The 20,632-nt window shown below is 36.2% G+C and overlaps 1 protein-coding gene and 2 pseudogenes across 1 annotated transcript; 1 reads left to right on the plus strand and 2 right to left on the minus strand.

The window, feature by feature from the left end:
* Nucleotides 1-3,807: 3,807 nt before the first annotated feature.
* Nucleotides 3,808-4,536, minus strand: LOC116144340 (secreted RxLR effector protein 161-like). The gene has a single exon (XM_031429798.1). It carries the CDS (start codon nucleotides 4,534-4,536, stop codon nucleotides 3,808-3,810), a length of 729 nt encoding a protein of 242 aa, XP_031285658.1.
* A 6,023-nt stretch (nucleotides 4,537-10,559) lies between these two features.
* Nucleotides 10,560-14,485, minus strand: LOC116144341 (annotated as a pseudogene).
* A 25-nt stretch (nucleotides 14,486-14,510) lies between these two features.
* The window catches only part of LOC116144342, a 49,302-nt pseudogene continuing 43,180 nt past the window's right edge, over nucleotides 14,511-20,632 (plus strand).

Raw genomic sequence — 20,632 nt, forward strand, 5'->3', positions numbered from 1 at the left:
CCTCTAGATCACCATTGAGAAAGGTGTTCTTCACATCCAATTGGTGCAAATACCAATTAAGGTTAGCTGCTAAGGATAAAAATACACAAACAGTGTTGAGCTTGGCAATTGAAGCAAAATTTTCCTGATAGTCAATGCCATAGGATTGGGTGAATCCTTTGGTGACCAAACGAGTTTTATACATGTCCACACTATCATCCGTCGTATATTTCATTGTGAAGATACACTTACACCCAACAGTTTTCTTACCTCCCGAAAGATCAGTAATTTCCCAAGTTCCATTCTTTCTTAGTGCCTAAATCTCTTCATTAACGGCAACCTTCCACTTAGGACACTTGAAAGCTTCCTGAATATTGTGAGGAACTTGTATCTCTATAAGACTAATAGTGAAGGCATGAAAAGAAGGCGACGAGCCATCATATGACATAAAGTTTCCAATGTAATGTTGAGTGCATAATCGAACCCTTTTTCTCCAAGCTATGGGCATATTTAGGATCTCATTATCTAACTCAGAATCAACATAACCATCTAAGTCAGAACTATTACCTTAAATTTTGGGAGGATTAGGACTTGGTTCAGCTTCATGGTTTTCTTGAGGAAGTGCTCTTTCCTCTATTTCCTCTTGGATGTGCTCCGTATCCCGCAAGTCAACAATGAACTTGGTGCTTTCGGTAGGTAGAGGCTAACTAAGTGACTCTACAGGGATGTGATATTCTGGCACTGAGAGATTGTGATTTTTTGTGGTGATAGGTGACACTAGGAATGACTCAAAGTCCCAAAATTGATATTCCTAAGTTGAATTCTCCCCGTAAATATCAGTTTTGGGGTAGTGTCCTGATTCTAAAGAAAAGGTGACGTCCATTGAATTGTAGAATTTTCTTGTGACAATAGAGTAACACTCATATCCTTTTTGATTTGTTGAATACCCAAGAAAGATGCACTTAAGTGACCTAGGATCAAGTTTACTTCTATGTTGTTGATGGACATGGACAAAGACAAAAACAAAGCACCCAAAAAATTTATGTGGAACAATGGAAATGAGACGAGTAGTTGGAAAAGATTTTAGAAGAGTTTGATACGGTGTTTGAAATTTTAGCACCCTAGACAACATCCTATTGATAAGATATGATGTTGTAGGAATGACTTCCCCCCAGAAGAATTTAGGTACATTTGCAGGGAACATTAGCGACCTAGCTACCTCTAACAAATGTCTATTTTTGCTTTCAGCAACTTTGTTTTGTTGCGGGTGTCTACACAGGAACTTAAGTGAACTATCCATTCTTTTTATAGGAAGTCTCCTAGTACTGCATTGAAGTTATCCTTAGCATTGTCAGACTTTAGGATTTTAAAAGATTTGACCTGTTTCTGATTTGTCTTTCTTAAGAAACACCCAAGTTAATCTTTTATGATCATCTATGAATGAGGCAAACCACGTAGCGCCCGTTACATTTTTTATTTTTGACAGACCCCAGATATCGTTGTGAATCATAGAAAATGGTATAGATGCTTTATAGGGTTGAATAGGAAAATGAGATTGGACATGCTTGGATAATTGACAAATTTCACACTCAAGATGTTTTGGATTTTTATTAAATAACAAAGGAAATAAATGTTGAGATATATAAAATTGGATGACCTAAGCGATAGTGCCATAACATAATAGTAGTATCATTATTTTGACGAAATACTGAAAAATAACTAACACTAAATGCCGTTTGAGGTTGTTCTTGTGAATAAGGGCACTCTTTAAAGATGTATAGCCCAGAGCACTCCTTAGCATTGCCAATCGTCTTCCCCAAATCCAAATCTTGGAATTCACAATGAGTGGAGAAAAAATTAGTAACACACCTCCTTTCCTTAGTAAGTTTACTAATTGACAACAAATTGCAGTCCAAGTTAGGAACAAGAACAACAAAATTGAGTGTAATATCCTTTGATAACACAACTGAACTTGTACCAATAACCTTTGATAGTGAACCATCCGATATTCTAACAGTTAAGTTATTTATACATGAGGTAAATGTATAAAAAACCATTGCATCTCCCATTATATAATTAGATGCTCTTGAGTCCATAATCTAGGGTTTGTTTTTGTTTCTTATACACACAAAAAATGCTTATAGAATTACCTTTGTGAGCTAGGGATCCAGACCAATGACATGATTTGAAGACAAACCAGTTTCTGACTGAGTAGAAAGAAGAGGAGACAATAATTTTTGAAGCATCTCCATTTGTTCCTCGTTAAAAGGACTTACTTCAGGAGTGTGGAGGTCAGATTTCCTTGGCCTTTTTTCTCCATCTGTCGTGCTGGCTTCCAATAAAATGGTTTCGCATGTAATTTCCAGCATGTTTCCCTCAAATGTCCTGGTTTTCTACAATGATCACACCAAGGCCTTCCCTCTTTATTTTTTTGGTGGTTATCTGAAGGGGCAAGCTAAGTTCCCCAAGTGAAAAAAGCAGAGTTTTCAACTACATTCAGATGTTGAGGTGACCCCATCATGACCTTCTTCCTACTTTCTTTCCGTTGGACTTCAGAGAAAGCTTTTCTAAGACTAGGTGATGTCTTTACTCCCATGAGTCTCAATTAGAGGTGAAAATCAGCTGAACTTTGTTAAAGCAGCTGGTAAAATGCAGAGGAACGAAAAGTAAACTGATAAAGTGCAGAGAAGAAAAAGGGAAAGTATGAGAGAGAAAGTGTAATCTGTTTTTGCGTTTTTTATTGACTATGAATGATAGCTACAGTTTGGTATTTATACAAGCTGTACTAACTAGCTAATAACCAACTGTTTAATAAACTTAAAACCATATTAACAAACTCTAACACGTGATTAATAGAGTAACATAATTAGTTATCTGTTTTAACAAACTTTCTATCATCCTAACATCCATCCGCAAGTTGAACCTCCAAGCTTCAGCATTTTCTCATCCTAGCATCAACTTCTTCAGCATTTTCAACATCCTAACATCCATTCGTAAGTTGAACCTCCAAGCTTCAGCATTTTCTCATTCTAGCATCAACAACATCATCAACTAGTAGCACTCCAGTTGAACCGCCAAGCTTCAGCATTTTCTCATCCTAAGCTTCAACATTTTCTCATTCTAGCATCAACGCACTTTAGTAACAATCAACCATCATCAACTTAACAAAATCAACCAGCATCAATCAGCATTACTTCGACAAAATTCAACAGCAACATCAATCAGCATCAACCATATCAGCAAAAAAAATCAGCCATCATCAACTTAAAAAAGGCATTACTCCAGCAACATTCAATAGCAGAATCAATCAGCATTAACCATATCAACCAAAAAAAAAAAATCAACCATCATCAACTTAACAAAATCAACCAGCATCAACCAGCATTACTTCAGCAAAATTCAACAGCAACATCAATCAGCATCAACCATATCAGCAAAAAAAATCAGCCATCATCAACTTAAAAAAGGCATTACTCCAGCAACATTCAATAGCAGAATCAATCAGCATTAACCATATCAACCAAAAAAAAAAAATCAACCATCATCAACTTAACAAAATCAACCAGCATCAACCAGCATTACTTCAGCAAAATTCAACAGCAACATCAATCAGCATCAACCATATCAGCAAAAAAAAAATTAATCAGCAAAGTCAACCAGTAACAGAGGAAATTCCTCAGCAGTGAGTAGAACATATCAAGATATTGCTTAGCAGGTAGTAGTAACTTCAGCAAAAGAATGGAACCTAGTGAATTCTTCAAGAATTTCAACAGTTGGAAGGAGTTTGACTTTAGCAGAAGAATAGAACATATGAATTCATCAAGAAATTCAGCAGCTGGAAGGAGTTTGAACTATGAGTTTGTTCCTTAAAAATTCAAATCTGGAAGCTGGAAGAGCTTTAGTAAAAATATCAGCTTTTTCAAATTTAGTGGCAATATATTGAACTTTGAGCTTGTGGGCAGTGACTTGTTCTCTCACATAATGAGCATCAAGCTCAATGTGTTTAGTCTTGCTATGGAAGACAAGATTAGATGCTAATGAACCAGCACTCTGGTTGTCACACCAGATGACTGGAAGTTCTAACAGAGGAAGGCCAATCTTAGAAAAAAGGCTAGAAAACCAAGTCAATTCTGTAGCACCTTGAGCTAGAGTTCTGTACTCTGCTTCAATGGATGATAGGGCTACTACCTTCTGTTTTCTAGAGGTCCATTGAAGTAGATTTGAGCCAAGAAAGACATAACAGCCACTAGTGGACCTACGGTCTTCAAGGCTGCTTGCCCAGTCAGAATTTGTGTAACACTCCAGGTTTAATCCATGACTTTTAGTGAATTGTAAGCCAAAGTGAGTTGTGCCTTTAATGTATCGAAGTAACCTTTTGCAAGCCTGCCAATGTAGTTGTGTGGGAGCTTTAAGAAACTGACTTAACTTGTTAACACAATAAGCAATATCAAGTTTAGATAAGGTCAGATATTGGAGAGCTCCTATTGTGCTTCTATAAAGGGCTGGATTTTCATAAGGCTCATTGTCATTCAGAGTTAACTTGGTGTCGAGAGCCATGGGGGTAGTACAAGGCTTGCATTCTCTCATGTTAGTTCTTTCCAAAAATCTTTAGCATACTTTGCTTGATTCATATGAAGACCTAATGCAGTTTTGGAAACTTCAAAACCAAGAAAATACTTTAAAGATCCCAAGACTTTTAAGGCAAATTTAGTGTTTAAGTCTTGAACAGTAGCTTGTACTAAAGTAGGATTATTTCCGATGAGTAACATGTCATCCACATAAACTAGGACATACATGATTTTCTCATCCTTTTTGTAAATAAAAAGACTTGAATCTGCCACAGAATGTGTAAAACCCCACTACAAAAAGGCCTATTTTAGCTTCTCAAACCAGGCTCTTGGTGCTTGTTTTAAGCCATAAAGAGCCTTAATTAATTTACACACATGATGAGGTTGTGCATGGTTAACAAACCCTTCAAGCTGAGTCATGTATACTGTCTCAGTAAGTTCACCATTTAGGAATGCATTGTTAATGTCAATCTGTTGTATATCCCACCCATTATTCACTGCCAAGCTGAGGATTACACGAATAGTTGGTGACTTTACTACAGGGCTGAAAGTTTCCAAGTAATCTACACCTGAAGTTTGTTGAAATCCTTTAGCCACTAACCTGGCTTTGAACCTCTAAACAGATCCATCAGAGTTATACTTGATTTTAAACACTCATTTACTACCAACTGGATGCATTTCAGAGGTGAGAGGAACCAGCTCCCAAGTGTTATTATTCAACAGGGCATCAAATTTAGTTTGCATGGAAACCTTCCAGGATGGATGAGAGAGAGCTTCTAATACTGTTACTGGCTCTTTGGTGTCAAGGGAAGAAACTAAGATAGTATTATGAGCTCTAGTCTTAGACCTAGTAAGCATAGGATGTGTGTTTAATGGTTGAGGGCAGGGTTTGGCAAGAGGTAAAGAGACATATAATGGAATAGAATCATAAGATTCATTGGAGTCTAAAGTTTGAGGTGATAGTATGGATGTTTGGGACTGATCAGATGTATTAGTTTGTGGTGATAATGTGGCGGTTTGAAGTTGATCTAACAGGTTCGTTTCTAGGACAGGATAAGGAGTATTGTCATGTGTGATAGGATCAAATGTGGGAGACTTATTGAAAGGAGGAGTTGGCTGGAGAACTGGGGTAGAATGTGATGTGTCTTAAGTGTTAGACTGATGTAAAGTGGTAGGATGAGAACCTGACGTATCCAGTATTTTAGACTGATTCATTGTGGTAGGACCATTAGGAGGTATGAAATGTATATGGGAATGCTGAGGTAAATGCCAAACAGAATGATTAAAAGAATGTGAATGAGAGTCACATGAAAATGAATCATTAGAAGACAAAGAAACAGATGTTTGAGCAGATGCAAATGGAAATTCAGTATAATCAAAACTCACACTTTGACAAAAATAAATACGACAAGTGGGATCCAAATACTTATAACCCTTGTGCTGTAAACTATAACCAACAAAAGTACATTTACTAGTATGAAAGTTGAATTTATGACTGCTGTATGGTCTAAGAAATGGGTAAACAACACATCCAAAAACTTTAAAGGCTGAATAGTTTGGTAAAGTGTGAAACAGAATCTGAAATGGAGATAAATGTGACAGGACAGATGTGGGGAGTCTATTGGTGAGATAGGTTGCAGTTTGAAATGCAAACCACCAGTGTTTTAGTGGCATGCAGGCTTGGGCAAGCAAGGTAAGGCCTTGTTCTACTATTTGTCTATGTTTTCTCTCAACTCTACCGTTTTGTTGGTGAGTGAGAGGACAAGGGTGCCTAAAAAGAATCCCATGTTCTTGAAGATAGGGAACTAAGCTTCTATATTCTCCACCCCAATCGGTTTGAACACATTTTATTGAGGTGTTAAATTGTTTTTCAACCAAGACATGAAATTGCTTAAAAACAGTCTGAGTTTCAGATTTAGCTTTTAAAGGGAAAATCCAAGTGAATCTACTATGATCATCCAAAAATTGGATGTAATACTTGAATCCTTCAGGTGATGGGACTGGAGAAGGCCCCCAAAGATCAGAGTATATTAATTCTAGAGGTTTAGATGCATGGAATGAGGACCTAGGAAAAGTTGACTGATGTAACTTCCCATACTTACATGCTTGACAAAATGTAATATCATTTTTAGTGTGATGAGGAATTTTTAGGGCATTGAGAATTTTTGTAAGGACTGCCATGTGTGGATGACCAAGCCTCTTATGCCAAAGCAGAATATTTGTTTTCTGTGCTGGAAAATACTCAAATTTATGCAATTTATTGATAGAATTGGGATCAATTACAGAGTGCATAACATCTGAAACAAAAGAGTCAGAATGTTGTATCGTAGTTTTATTAAAAGGAATATTACATATGGGAGTACAAGCATTAAAGGGAATTGAAATAGGAAGTTGTGAGTGTTTAGCAAATGATGTAGATGCAGGTACTGTTTTATGGAGAGATGAGATAGGACAACTGTTTTTAGACTTGAGGTTTGGGTAAGCTGGAACTTGTAGTCGATATAGACCATCTTTAAGCATTCCTTGAAGAAGAATGGCTTGGGAGATCTTGTCCTTTACCATACATGAATCAGTAAAAAATTCAACTGAAACATCATTTTTTTTAGTTAGTTTAGACATACTAAAAAGATTCTTGGTAATATGTGGAACACACAAAACATTTCTAAGGTGTAAGACTCTATTTAGACAAAATAAAGTAACAAAGCCAGTATGAGTAATAGATAGAAGCTCACCATTTCCAACTTGGAGTTGCTCACTGCCAGCATAGTTGGTGCTACCCATGAGTTGTGAAAAATCTGAGGTAACATGGTCTTTAGCTCCAGAGTCCATGTACCAAGCACTGTCTTGAACCATGGAAGGTGTAGCAATATAGTTGATAGCTGCTGGTGATTGTTTAAACCGCTGAGACTATGCAACTAATGCTTGATTGTGCACATGAGCAGATGCTGATGAGTTGGACTGATTATCAATGTTCCCAGCTGAGGTTCCATGATTTGTAGAAATTGATGAACCTGACTATAAACCTAGTCCATAAGAATGAGTTGTTGTTGCAGAATATTGATTTCCAAAATTGGAGTACTGATTTCCGGAATTAGAATACTGTTGTCCAGGATTAAAAGTGGTTGATCTCAAATATCCAAGAGAAGTAAAGTTGCCTCTAAGCAATGAGCTATTTCCTTTGAAATTCACATCAAACCGGTGATAACAATTTAGGGCCAAGTGTCCTGTTTTACCACATACTTGACAGATGGGTTTCCCTCTGCCACCTCCTCTACCTTTTGCCCTGCCACCAGGAAATCCTCCAGAAAATTGTTGATTTTGGAACTGATTTTGAGGAGTGGAGTATGAGACTTGATTTGGATTAGTGGTAAGGTAAGGCATTTGATTGAAAGTGGAGGGGTTAAATAAAGGGGTAGGATTAAAGGTGGGGATTTGGTGTCTAGGAGATGATGTTATATGGAATTGAGAAATTTCAGTAGGAAACGAAGATTGAATGGTCTGTGATTTTTTTGTATCATTATCAATGGAAAGAGTTGCTACATTGGCTAGACCACCATGAAACTCATTATGAATAGCTGAACTCATTGCAGTATTTGCTATTTCTAGCCTAAGCTCCAGGTTTTGTAGCACAATTTGTGCTTCTTGGACAGAAATTGGGTCAAGTTTTGACTCTAATCTAGTGGTAATGTTTACAACCGCAGCATCATACTCTGAGTCTAGGCCATCTAGGATATAATTGAGGAGTTCTTCATCTGTTATAATAACTCCACTTGCAGTTAAATTTTCGGCAAAACCTTTCATTTTTAGAAAGTAATTGTGCATACTCATATTCTCCTTTTTTGTGTTCTGTAAAAGACTCTTAACATGGAGAGTTTTGGCTCTCGATTCAGTGATAAATTCATTTTCTAAGGTGAGCCAAATATCAACAGCATACAAGCAGTTGGAGATTACAGCAAACATTGACTCTGAGATAGATGATAGCAACCAACTAACCAGTAATTTATCAGTTTTCTTCCAAAGCAAATACTTAGGGTTAAATTTCTTGGTTACCTCTGAATTCAGATTTTCTGACTGTGTTCTTATAAAAGGAGCAGGACAAGCTATCAAACCAATCAAGTGTTCTTCAAGATCGTGAGCTCCAACAGCAAATAACACCTGGGATTTCCAAAAGCGATGATTATCATGAGTCAATTTTGGAGAAATGATTACCAAGGTTGAAGAGGATATTGACGATGAGCTAACGAGACTAATTGTTTCAGATGCAGATTTGAAATTCGTGTTTCTGTCAGTTTTGTTAACAGGAGAAGAAAAAGAAAAGGAATCAGCCATTGTGATGTTAGTCGATGGCTCTGATACCAAATTAGAGGTGAAAATCAGCTGAACTTTGTTAAAGCAGTTGGTAAAATGCAGAGGAACGAAAAGTAAACTGATAAAGTGCAGAGAAGAAAAAGGGAAAGTATGAGAAAGAAAGTGTAATTTGTTTTTGTGTTTTTTATTGACTATGAATGATAGCTACAGTTTTGTATTTATACAAGTTGTACTAACTAGCTAATAACCAACTGTTTAACAAACTTAAAACCATATTAACAAACTCTAACACGTGATTAACAGAGTAATAGAATTAGTTATATGTTTTAATAAACTAACATCGTAACAGTCTCCCATGAACCTCATCAAGATTTTCAAACCTAGCAAAAACTTGTAAACACGTTTTTTCTCTGCAATCTTTTTATACAATGATCCATCAGTAGCACATGACCAGTTATGAACCTTATAATTATCAAGTTGATGCCAGTTGCGCATAAGTATATTAAAATATTGAGTTACCATGAGATCACCTTGTCGTAGACCATGGAGAATCCCTTTAATCTCTACCACCTCTGAATCTTGATGTTGGAGTAAGTTTCCTTAGCAGTATCCTAGATCTCCTTAGCAGTTGCGAACGCCAGAAATTCTCTCTGATGTTCATGTTCATTGAGTTGACGAGCCATGACATCACCATGTTGTTTTCTGCCAACCACTCTTGTAGGTAGGAGTCGTTGGTTCTGGGGCTGCTGAAGCACTGGTAAGGTAGTTGTATTTTTCTCCCTCGAATGAACATTAAGATGGATTGAGAGCATGGAACATAATTGTGTCCATTCAATTTATGAGAGGTAATAGGATCATGGGTGGCTTCCATATTGTGAACAAAAGGAGATGAAGGAACATAATTGTGTCCATTACCTTCTGTAGCCATACTAAAGCCTAGTCCGTATTTGGGCATGAAGATTTAGAAGACCCAAAGATAACGAGTAGGAAAAACTCGATGAAAATGAAACAGGATTAAACCTGCTCTGATACCATGAAGAAAATAAAGACTTGAAGAATGAAGAAACACAAGCTCAATTTCTTCTGTGATTTCTTTGTTTGAATAAAGAAGACAAAAATAAATAGGCTACGATGGTAAGACAATTCCGGAAAATAATCTCTTTTAAAGGAGAAATAAAAGAATCAAGAAGATTTGGCAATTAGAAATTCAATCTTTCTAAAAGGAAAATGATAATTAAGAAAAAAAATTAAATAATAAAAACTCCAAAAACAAGTACATTAGCTAAACATAGAATTTAACAAGAAAATAAAACAACCACTAAAACAACAACAACTTGACTTTCAACAGCTATAATTTCACAAAGTACTTAGTGTGTACTTGAAAGTATGCTCATGAAAGAAAATTGAGCTACCTACAAGCACATTCTAAGAAGAAGCACTTTGTGATGCTTTTTCTAGTTCTTTCCTTGTCTTCACCTCATTTAGAACATTTCGGGGCCATTCAGCAAAAAAGTTTCATTGTATCCAATTTACCACTCTTGTAAATGACATGCAACGACGATATACTTAGGGAAAGAACATTTTCCCCATAGGATCTCGCCAGGCACTTGGTGCCTATCCGGACCAGCTAGCGATCCAATGATAAACGTACTGGCCAACGCCGGCGAGCTTTAGCCATCCTTAGGGAAGAATTCCATTACACTGCTATTTCTGTCCATGAGGAACATGTTGGTTAGCTGAGCTCCATGAGGCACCAGAATGTCCGTCATGCATCAACTTTACCTTATCAAGCAATCAATTATAACACATTAGAGATTAAATATTAGACAGAAAGTTTGTGATAAATATTATAAAATTTCAAGGGATTTGTTTGAAAACAAGAACCATTCATATATATGGTTATAAAGCGGTATATAAATTCAAAGGTCCAGTATTAGGTTTGAAAACCTTCCAATGCTGATGCTTCTGAATTAATTATGATTTTAATGATTGACTACGGTTTTTTGTCTTTCCTAAATTAATTATTTCGCTTTTCCTCTGTAAATTCTTTTTTTGCATTATTTTGCTCTATTCATCTCTTCAATGTTTGTGAGTAAAAAATAGTGTTATTAGAGAGATTAAAAACATTCTGAATATTGAAGAAATAAAGGAATAGCTATTTTACTGACTAAGAGCATCTCTAAAAGACTTTTTATATGACTCAAACTCTTTATTATAAAGAGTTATCCATAAAAACAACAGTGCAAACAGATCTTATCTTTTAAAATATAAATTAGAGAATGAGTTGACTCTCTCAGTTAGACAGTCAAATTTCATTTATCCTAATTTTAATTAATAAACTATAAGTTCATATGCATTTTATTTATTAATTCTCTCTCTCATTAAGTCACTTTCTAAAAATAAAGAGCATCTTCGTTAATTTAAAGAGTTATTAGATTTGAATAAAAATTATGTTCTTTATATTTAAAAATTAATGAAGATGTTCTTTATATATTAAGATGTTTTCAAAATAAAGAGCATCATTACAAATGCTCTAAAAAGGGAATTAACGTTTTTAAAGAATAGATTCAATCAAAATTTATTCAGCTGCCGCGGTTTCGAGGACGTCTACAATCAGAAACCATAATTTTTAATTTGATAACTTATTAATATGCCTAAATATAGGAGATGTACAATATGCATTAGTGGTCCATAAAGCATCATCATCTACGCAACATTTCTTAAATTGAGATGGATATCATTATGCTTGTCAGTTATGCATTCCTACTCCCAAAAACTCAATGCGTTTGAAATTATATTTGATCCCTTTTAAGATAACTAATCCTCGATTAACTTGTACAATTAATATATTAGATGTAGATTCAGCTGATCCAACTTTAAGCTCTGTGTGATCTGTAAATCCATTTTTTAGATTTTAAGACCAAGAAAAATATGCCCAAATTGATTATAACATTGATGATATAGTAGTAAAAAGTAAACAAATATATTCTAAATTTGTAGAATTGAATTATCAAAGTGAGAAAACCACTAACCTGTTCACAGAAGGTGAGGTTATTCGAGTAGCCACCATTAACTTGCAGCCACAACTTTACCACATTCTTTCCGAAAGATCCCAGTAACAATCGACTCTCTTGAATGACCTTGGCCCAGTCTCATAAACAAAATCATCCCAATGTTATTCGCATCTCTTCTCTCCGGTCATGTGACAATACATCCTAGCTTAATCTCATCAAATCATAAACCTCCATCTCTTTTCTCTCGAAATCCCTCCCTCGTTGTGTCTCATACCAAGCCTTTTCAAGCAATAAAATCCATCTCATTCCCTCATCAAATCCTTCAATCACGGCTCCCCATTGAACGTCGCTTCCATCAGAGTCGTCAGCCACGACCCCATTCTCAGCTCACTCCCCAGTGATACAAAATCCACCTTGTCGGCGATTCACAGCCATTTTTTCTATGCCAAGCGAAATGGGACGACCGCGGATAGTCCATGCCATATGTTATCGTAATTGTAATGATTATACGAAACAAACGTTAAGCCTTTCATGAGAGTGGCGTTCACAGGAGCGTTTCAGGCCACGCAAGGGTATAGTAATTCCACGAGCCGTCGTGGTGTGTCGCGTCCTTTTAGACACAGTAGCCGGTCGTCTGATGATTTTGAAGGAAACTGTTGGTATTGCACCTCGCCCTCTTCGTGAGAATCATACATGGAGCTCATGAACCCCGTGTGTCCCTGGACGGTTTGTCTGTGTAACGTAAGTCTTTCAGCGGGAGAAACGTGATGAGTGTCGAAGCCTTGGCCCTGGAGTTGAGGTTGTCCTGGGTGCAGTTGGTGACCGTCTGCCATTGATGGCTGATGAAAGACCGTGAAGGAGAGGGAGAGGAGAGAGATATTGGTGGAACGTGAAGAATTTGGATTGACAGAGAATGAAGAGTGTAACACAAGTAGCTAAAATGAAAAAGGGAGAGTTGTGGGGAGTAGCATGAGAATGGGGAGATGGTGCGGCTCTGGTGTTTCTGCCGATGGCGGCAGTAGGGGTGGTGGTTCTGTCAATTTGTGGATGTGGGTGGTCATGGTAGTGAGAAATAAGGGAAAGGTGGTGGAGGCTAATGTGTTAATTATCAGAAGGTGACAAAATTTTCCAATTCAGTTTTCCACATCAGCATATTCTTATTCTCTAAAGAGATCAAAGAGAAATGTATTCAACTAAAATTCATAAATTGAAACTTTATACTTAAGTTAACAAGGTAGCTGATTAAAAATTAAGATACGCCAAATTAATGGGCATAAAAAATGGATGAATTAGTAAAACATTATTAAAAGTAAATTTATAAAGTTTAAAAATATTACTAATATGTTACATTAGTCTTTTTTTATATTTTTAAAAGATTATTAATTACTTTTAGGTAGTTAGCATACTGCCTATGCTACCATATCCACAAAACTAAAATATTAATTGTGTCAATGGAATAGGACTAAGCACCATTGTAGAATGAATTTGGGGTCAATAAAGGGGTATGGAGGTGGTTATTTTGGTGGTCATATAATCATTAATTATGGCGATCAATCTTGTACCGTGTCAATTCTACAAGGGATCAAGGTTTATTGATTGTTAAAACAATAAAACAATTAAAATAAATTCAACTATACGTTTATAATCTCAAATGAATCCTGATAATGAAAGAATTTACTATTTATTTTTAAGAAGGGGTGAAGAAATATACGAAACCTCTTACTCTTTCAACCTCGAGCCTTGATATATGTCCTGTAAAGTCAAAAGCGTCACCGTAAAGTTTTCAATAATAATAAGGAACTAGTATTGCTTTGATTTATCACAAATTGAAAATAATTTAAGTGTGGTTGCGTAAAGGGGTGCTAAAAAAGGATCACTATAATAACTGATACATCAAGTTAATTAATGCTTACTCAAACTTCTATGCTCTGTTTCCGGATCTCGTCCATATACTTTTCAAGTTTAAGCAAAAGGTTATTTATTATATAAACAATAAAGCTACGGACATCGAAAATTTTACATCGAAAATATGTATCAGCCTACGTATACCCCTGACTCACACCACGCCTGATTTTTCTATAATTATTTTTCTAGTAAACGGCCGTCCATCAAATATGGACAGTCACTCACTCACATGGACTTTCGTCCATATTATATGGACGGGGGTCCATTTACTACAGACAGACGTCTCCATTTAAAGGACGTTCGTCGATAAATAAAATGAAATAAATTTTTTTTATAAAAATTATGGATGGCCGTTCATAAATTTTGGACGGCTATCCTTAACCAAAATATGAACATAAAAAAAATAAAAAAAAACTTTGGGGACGACCGTCCCTTACGTTTGGACGGGCATCTATTCCTAATGGACGCCCATCCATACTTAAAAAAAAAAATAAATAAATAAATTGAAGGAGCTATTAATGGATCAAAGAAGAAGAAGCTTACTTTGTCCAGCTTCTCAAAAGAATCTGCACGTCGTGGAACCCATCCCTTGATCGCCTCTCCAGCCATTGTGGCCAACCAAGCCAGCCACCCTACTACCACCTGCTCACCTTTTGTAGCTTTGGGAATATTACCCATCCCTGGATGATGTTGAGCAACAACATATTCCATTTTCTCCCTCTTTCGATCGAAATTCTGTGAAGGCGAACCCATCAAACATGAGGATGAGGAGAGGTTAAATGAAATAGGCTATGATGATGTCGGCGGTGTTAGGAAGCAAATGGCTCAAATTCGTGAGCCTGTAGAACTTCCTCTCAGACACCCTCAGCTCTTCAAATCAATTGGTGTGAAACCCCCAAAGGGAATCTTGCTTTACGGGCCACCTGGGTCTGGAAAAACCTTGATTGCAAGAGCTATTGCTAATGAGACAGGTGTTTTCTTCTTTTTGATTAATGGAGCTGAAATAATGTCAAAGTTGGCTGGTGAGAGTGAAAGCAACTTGAGGAAGGCATTTGAAGAAGGAGAAAAGAATGCCCATCAATCATATTTATTGATGAATTAGATTCCATAGCTCCAAAGAGGGAAAAGACACATGGTGAAGTGGAGAGGCGTATAGTGTCCCAGCTTCTAACTCTAATGGATGGCCTTAAGTCCCGGGCCCATGTGATTGTTATGGGAGCCACAAATAGGCCAAATAGCATTTATCCTGCTTTGAGGAGATTTGAGAGATTTGATCGAGAGATTGACATAGGTGTTCCTGATGAAGTTGGAAGATTGGAAGTTCTCCGAATCCACACAAGAAACATGAAGCTTGCTGAAGATGTAGGACTCTTATCTGCTTCATCTCATTGTCTTTTATAAATCATTTTATGTCTTTTTTCTTTAGTATAGTGACATTCTTATTTGATGGCATGTTTTAGGTTGATCTTGAAAGAGTTGCAAGAGATACCCATGGTTATGTGGGAGCAGATCTTGCTGCTCTCTGTATTGAAGCGGCCCTTCAGTGTATCCGAGAGAAAATGGATGTCATTGACTTAGAGGACGAGACAAGTGATGCTGAGGTGTTGAATTCAATGGTTGTAACTAACGAACACTTCCTAACTGCATTGGCGATCTCAAACCCATCAGCCTTGCATGAAACTGTAAGTTTTTCTTTTATTTTAAAAAACGTAAGTAATGGACGGGCGTCCATTCCTTATGGACGCCCGTCCCATCCAAAGTTTTTCTTTAATTTTTAGAAACCAAAATAATGGACGGGAGTCCATTCCTAATGGATGCCCGTCCAAATGTTCTTTTTTTTTTTTTTAAAGTATGGACGGGCGTCCATTCGTAATGGACGCTGGTCCAAACATAAGGGACGAATGGATGCCCATCCAAACATAAGGGACGGCCGTCCAAAATTTATGGACGACCTTCCCCAAAGTTTTTATTTTTTTTTATTTTCATATTTTGGTTAAGGACGGCTGTCCAAAATTTATGAACGACTGTCCCTAATTTTTATAAAAAAAAATTATTCCATTTTATTTATGGACGGGCGTCCTTTAAATGGGGACGCCTGTCCGTAGTAAATGGACCCCCGTCCATATAATATGGATGGAAGTCCATGTGAGTGAACGATCGTTCATATTTGATGGACAACTGTTCACTAAAAAAATAATTATAAAAAAATCAGGCGTGGTGTGAATCAGGGGTACACGTAGGTCGGTACACATTTTCGACATCCGTAGCTTTGTTGTTATATAAATGGGAGAACGACATATTCTCACCCAAGGTTTGGCGAAACAACATTTTTTAACCCTTCGTTAGATTCTATTATATTTTCCGTTAATATTTTACTGAAAATATAAAAATACCCTTAAATATTTGACTTTATAAATTTTTATTATTTTTTAACTAGCCAAAAAGTCAAATATTAAAAGAGAAAAAAAGAAAAAATAGTTAACCCCACCTAAAAAGTGAGGAGTAATGCTATGAAATTGTTTAAAGTTAAATGACCTTAATATTTATTTATTTATAATGTCATCAATATCCCATCACTATTATTCAATAATCTACTAAATTTATAATTTTTACTAATTAACCTAGAAAATCAATATTCCTAATTAATTAAATAAATAAAGGAAACAATGTATCTTTACACTTGAACTAATAAATAATCAAGTAAAGACTTTAACTTAACAAAATTTTAATTTATAATAAATTAATTAAAAAATAAACTATTTAAGGGTATTTTCATCTTTTCAATCAAATGTTAACAGAAAACATTAACAGAACCTGATGAAGAATGGGAAAGTGTCATTTTAAAACTTGACAGATGGAAAAGTGTCGTTTCACCAAACATTGGGTAGGAAAATGTCGTTCTCCCTATATGAATTATCTTTATTTAGTTAAATCTAAAACAAAATTACTTTTTAAGAAAATAACTAAAAAAAATTAATATTCTGATTTTTGTGTGTAACTTTGATATATAATCATATATTTTAGATTATAAATATAGATGACAATGGGTGAGATGGACATGTGGGCTATTTTACATCTAGTAGGCCTATAGCATTGTATTGATGGGCCTAGCCCAAACATCAAGCCTTTTGGCATACGTATAAAATTCTCAGCCCGTAGATGAAGCTCCCAGTCTCTCACACACATAAATGTACCAACTATACTTAGGTGAACGCACAGTAACAAATACTTAGAAAGACAGAATTTTACATCTTTTGGTTTAAAAAAAAAAAAAAAAATATTTGACCAATATTTTAATTTTACTTTTAACTTGCAAGTAAACGAGATTTGTTCCAAATATTTTGTATTTTTACATAGATCCTAAAAGTTTTTAAAATAATGTTATTTAACTTTGCATTCTTCTCCATATTGGCCCATTAAGAATATATCCTTATTGTATATGTGATCAGGTTAAAGACTCGTCCTAGAGATAAATACACCGAAGTTTGAGCACAAGCGGCATGGTTTGAGGAATTAGAGTCGAAAGATGAATACACTAAAGCAGGACTGGAAGTTGTCCTCATTGAAGAATAACTTTAAAAATCTGAGTTGCTCTTTGTGTTGTGCAATGTTTTAATACTCGACCCAGGGACTGACCCGGCCAAGGGGCTAATTCTTGGGTTGAGCTGTTCAACCGGTGTGGCCGACGGGTAGGACTAGTGACATCATCATATCCAGCAGGTTTGAAATCTAGCAAACACACCTTTGAGAAATTAAGAATCAATCCTTGGAGGTTTGTAATCCAACAAACACACCTCTTCGATCTGGCCATATGCAAATCATATGGGTTTTTTTTTTTTTATCTTTGATCTACAAATTTCCACCATCCATTTCTCTTTCCCTTTTCAATTCCCACAAACTAACCCTTACAAACAAAACCCACAACACAAACATATCTAGGCGACGGTCGAGCAGTAGGAGGTGTCGACAACTCAAAAACACATCAACTATAAGAGCGGGGTTGGGACATTGGGCCCAGGCGAGGAGGGTGTATGCCAATTACTGCACGCGGTTGGCATCGCGCGACACTGCCTATTGTCGTGCAATTGTGAGATGGGGGTGCCTTGTTGGTGTCTTTAGGCAAGCGATGCTGCACTGTGAGCGACCACTGTAGCGCATTGAGCGCGAGATCACTCAAAAGACGCAAGTGGCCAGTAGCAGCACCCCCCATTCAACCAATTGAGGAAGATTTAAGGAGTTTAATTATGACCCAATTTTGGCCCCGGGCTGGTTGGACTGGCGGTTCGTTACTATTCCATTGGTCCAATTGTGGGTCACTCCAGGTTAATTGACATTGCCAAGTTTATTGATGTTCCAGCTCAACAAAGGCCCTGGTTCACAATCCAATCGGTTGGGTTGGATTGGGTTTTAAAACAATGTTTGTCACAACTGTATCCTATTACTTTTTGAACTGAAACAGAGGAATAAAGCAGGGGAATGGAGAATAATTCCAACAAATGTTTCTAAGATATTTGTCTCATGACAAAAGTAAGACTCAAAATACATATTAGTTTATCCAAAACTAAAATGCAACAATCCAACTATGACATATACTTCACTAACATCTTGAAGTCTATGAAACAAGCGTGTCCTTTATCATAAGGGCTTACAACTGTTAATTGATGCAAAACCAAATTCATATATGTCAATCATGCTCTAGATGGATATACAGTAAAACCTCTTTATAGTCATAATGGTGGGACTAACTAATTTTATTATTATGAGAAAGTTATAACTTAATGGAGGTGTAGTTACAAAAATTATTGTTTGGATTTCTTATTTTATAATTCATGTTTTAGTAGTACAGTATTAGGATTTCAATTCATATTTTAGTAGTATTAAGATTTCAATTCAGCACTTCAATTACCTACTTTTGAAATGGATAGAAGATCGTGTCTTGAAACCAGCAAAGATAAATGTTGTTGATGGAACTGTAAATGTAGTTGATGCATGGTTGATTGATGTAAAGCCACAGACAATTGTCAATGGTTTTAAGTACTGCAAAATTAATTGCAAGTTACAAATGAAGTGGATGAGGAGAATAAAAGAGTCATTGCAAAATTAAGTGATCAGATTCGACTGTAAGTAATTGATCTACCATACACAGCGGAAAACAAAAATTCAATCTTTCTTTGCCTAGATCCGAGTATAAATTATACCGTTACATGTTTATAAACAAAAATTTGTATAAAGTAAATCCATTCAAGGATTAGAATACTTACGTACGCTTGGAGGCTCCTTCGAATATCTCTGATTTCAAACAGGAACACTGTTTATGGTTACTGTTTACGTCTATTTTTCACCATTTACTGTTCACCATACTGTTCATGGTAATGTTCACCATTTACTGTCACGGTCACTGTTCATCATCTACTGTTCACGGTTACTGTTTATCATCTACTGTTCATGTGATTTTTCGCCAATCGATCAAAAATAAGATCGCACTCACGGAAGTCCACACGAAGATAATCCGCAGAACCCTTGATTATTTTGCCAGAACAATCAAGGGCTTCAAGAATCAAGAAAGAAGAACAAGAAAAGTTTTCTTCCTGAGAGAGAGAGAGATAGGGTGGCAAGGGTTTTAATTGAATGAAAAATTCCATTATGTTTTAATTTTAAGTTGCACTTATATAGTGTAACAATTAAAACTCTATTCCACGTAGGAATAATCATGGGCTCCAACCCTAGTTCACCCTTGCAACCAAACAAACCCTTCATGATATTTTAATTAATTAATTATTATTATAATTAAAATCAACTAATATAATAATATATTAACATTCAATTAATAATAATAATTCATTTAAATATATACATAGATATATTTAAATATAATCTCACTAATTTAATTTTAATATTAAAATTAAATACAGACAACAATCTCAACAAATTTAATTGTACTGTGAGATTACCAAAATACCCTTTCATCTTAAAAGATGAAAATACCTTTCTCACAAATTGATTCTTAAATTATCTTCTAAGTGTGTGACCTGTAGGCTCCTTATCATATCGGCAGTGATTAGTACGCGATTAACACAATTACCGTCTGACTACACACAAGACCAAGATTGGCCCCTACCAGGCATCATGCCAACTGATAGATTCGGATTCAGCAACCGCAGCCTTTCCGATGTTACCATGTAATCAAACCCTTTCATCAACTGTTATCTCATCGGACTGAGGTATAGAAATAGTGTCAACCTCAGATATCCTCGACATGTTTGTATTCAGTTACTAGACCAATGCAGGAATATTAAATTGGATTGAGCATCAACTCATCCATTGTGGCCACAGATTTAGTGTCATTGCCATTTACTGAATTACCCAGTGAGATAACTCTTTCGTACCTAGGAGTGTGATCCTTTGTCAATCCACCATAGTCTTGATACACTTCTCAGTGTAGCAAATCACTACCGTATTGATATCTCTGAAAAAACTACGTTGGGCTAGTGTCAAACTACACCATTTGGCACAAGCCTCGGGTGATCTCAAGTCTAAGGATCACATGCACCACCATTCGTTAGAGGATTTGTTCCATAGACACTGGGGTTACCATCCATATGGAATCCTCTGGTGGGTCAGTCCAGTGAACTTGCTGTGGTGTAATCGCCTACAACAAACACCCATGTGTTGCACCAGGTTGTCACCAAACAACCTTGACAAGTGAGATCAGTCACTGCCTTTCGACAGGGTCGTTCAACACTATGATAGCCTTATCGTATTATCTGTGTCCTTGGTCAGAATAATACTGGGGCTACAGAAGTTTCTAGAATGGCCACCATATGTGATCATAGGGTTCTCACTATCAAGATTTGAAAC

This window comes from Pistacia vera, unplaced genomic scaffold (assembly GCF_008641045.1).
Source record: "Pistacia vera cultivar Batoury unplaced genomic scaffold, PisVer_v2 Contig441, whole genome shotgun sequence".
Taxonomy (NCBI): domain Eukaryota; kingdom Viridiplantae; phylum Streptophyta; class Magnoliopsida; order Sapindales; family Anacardiaceae; genus Pistacia; species Pistacia vera.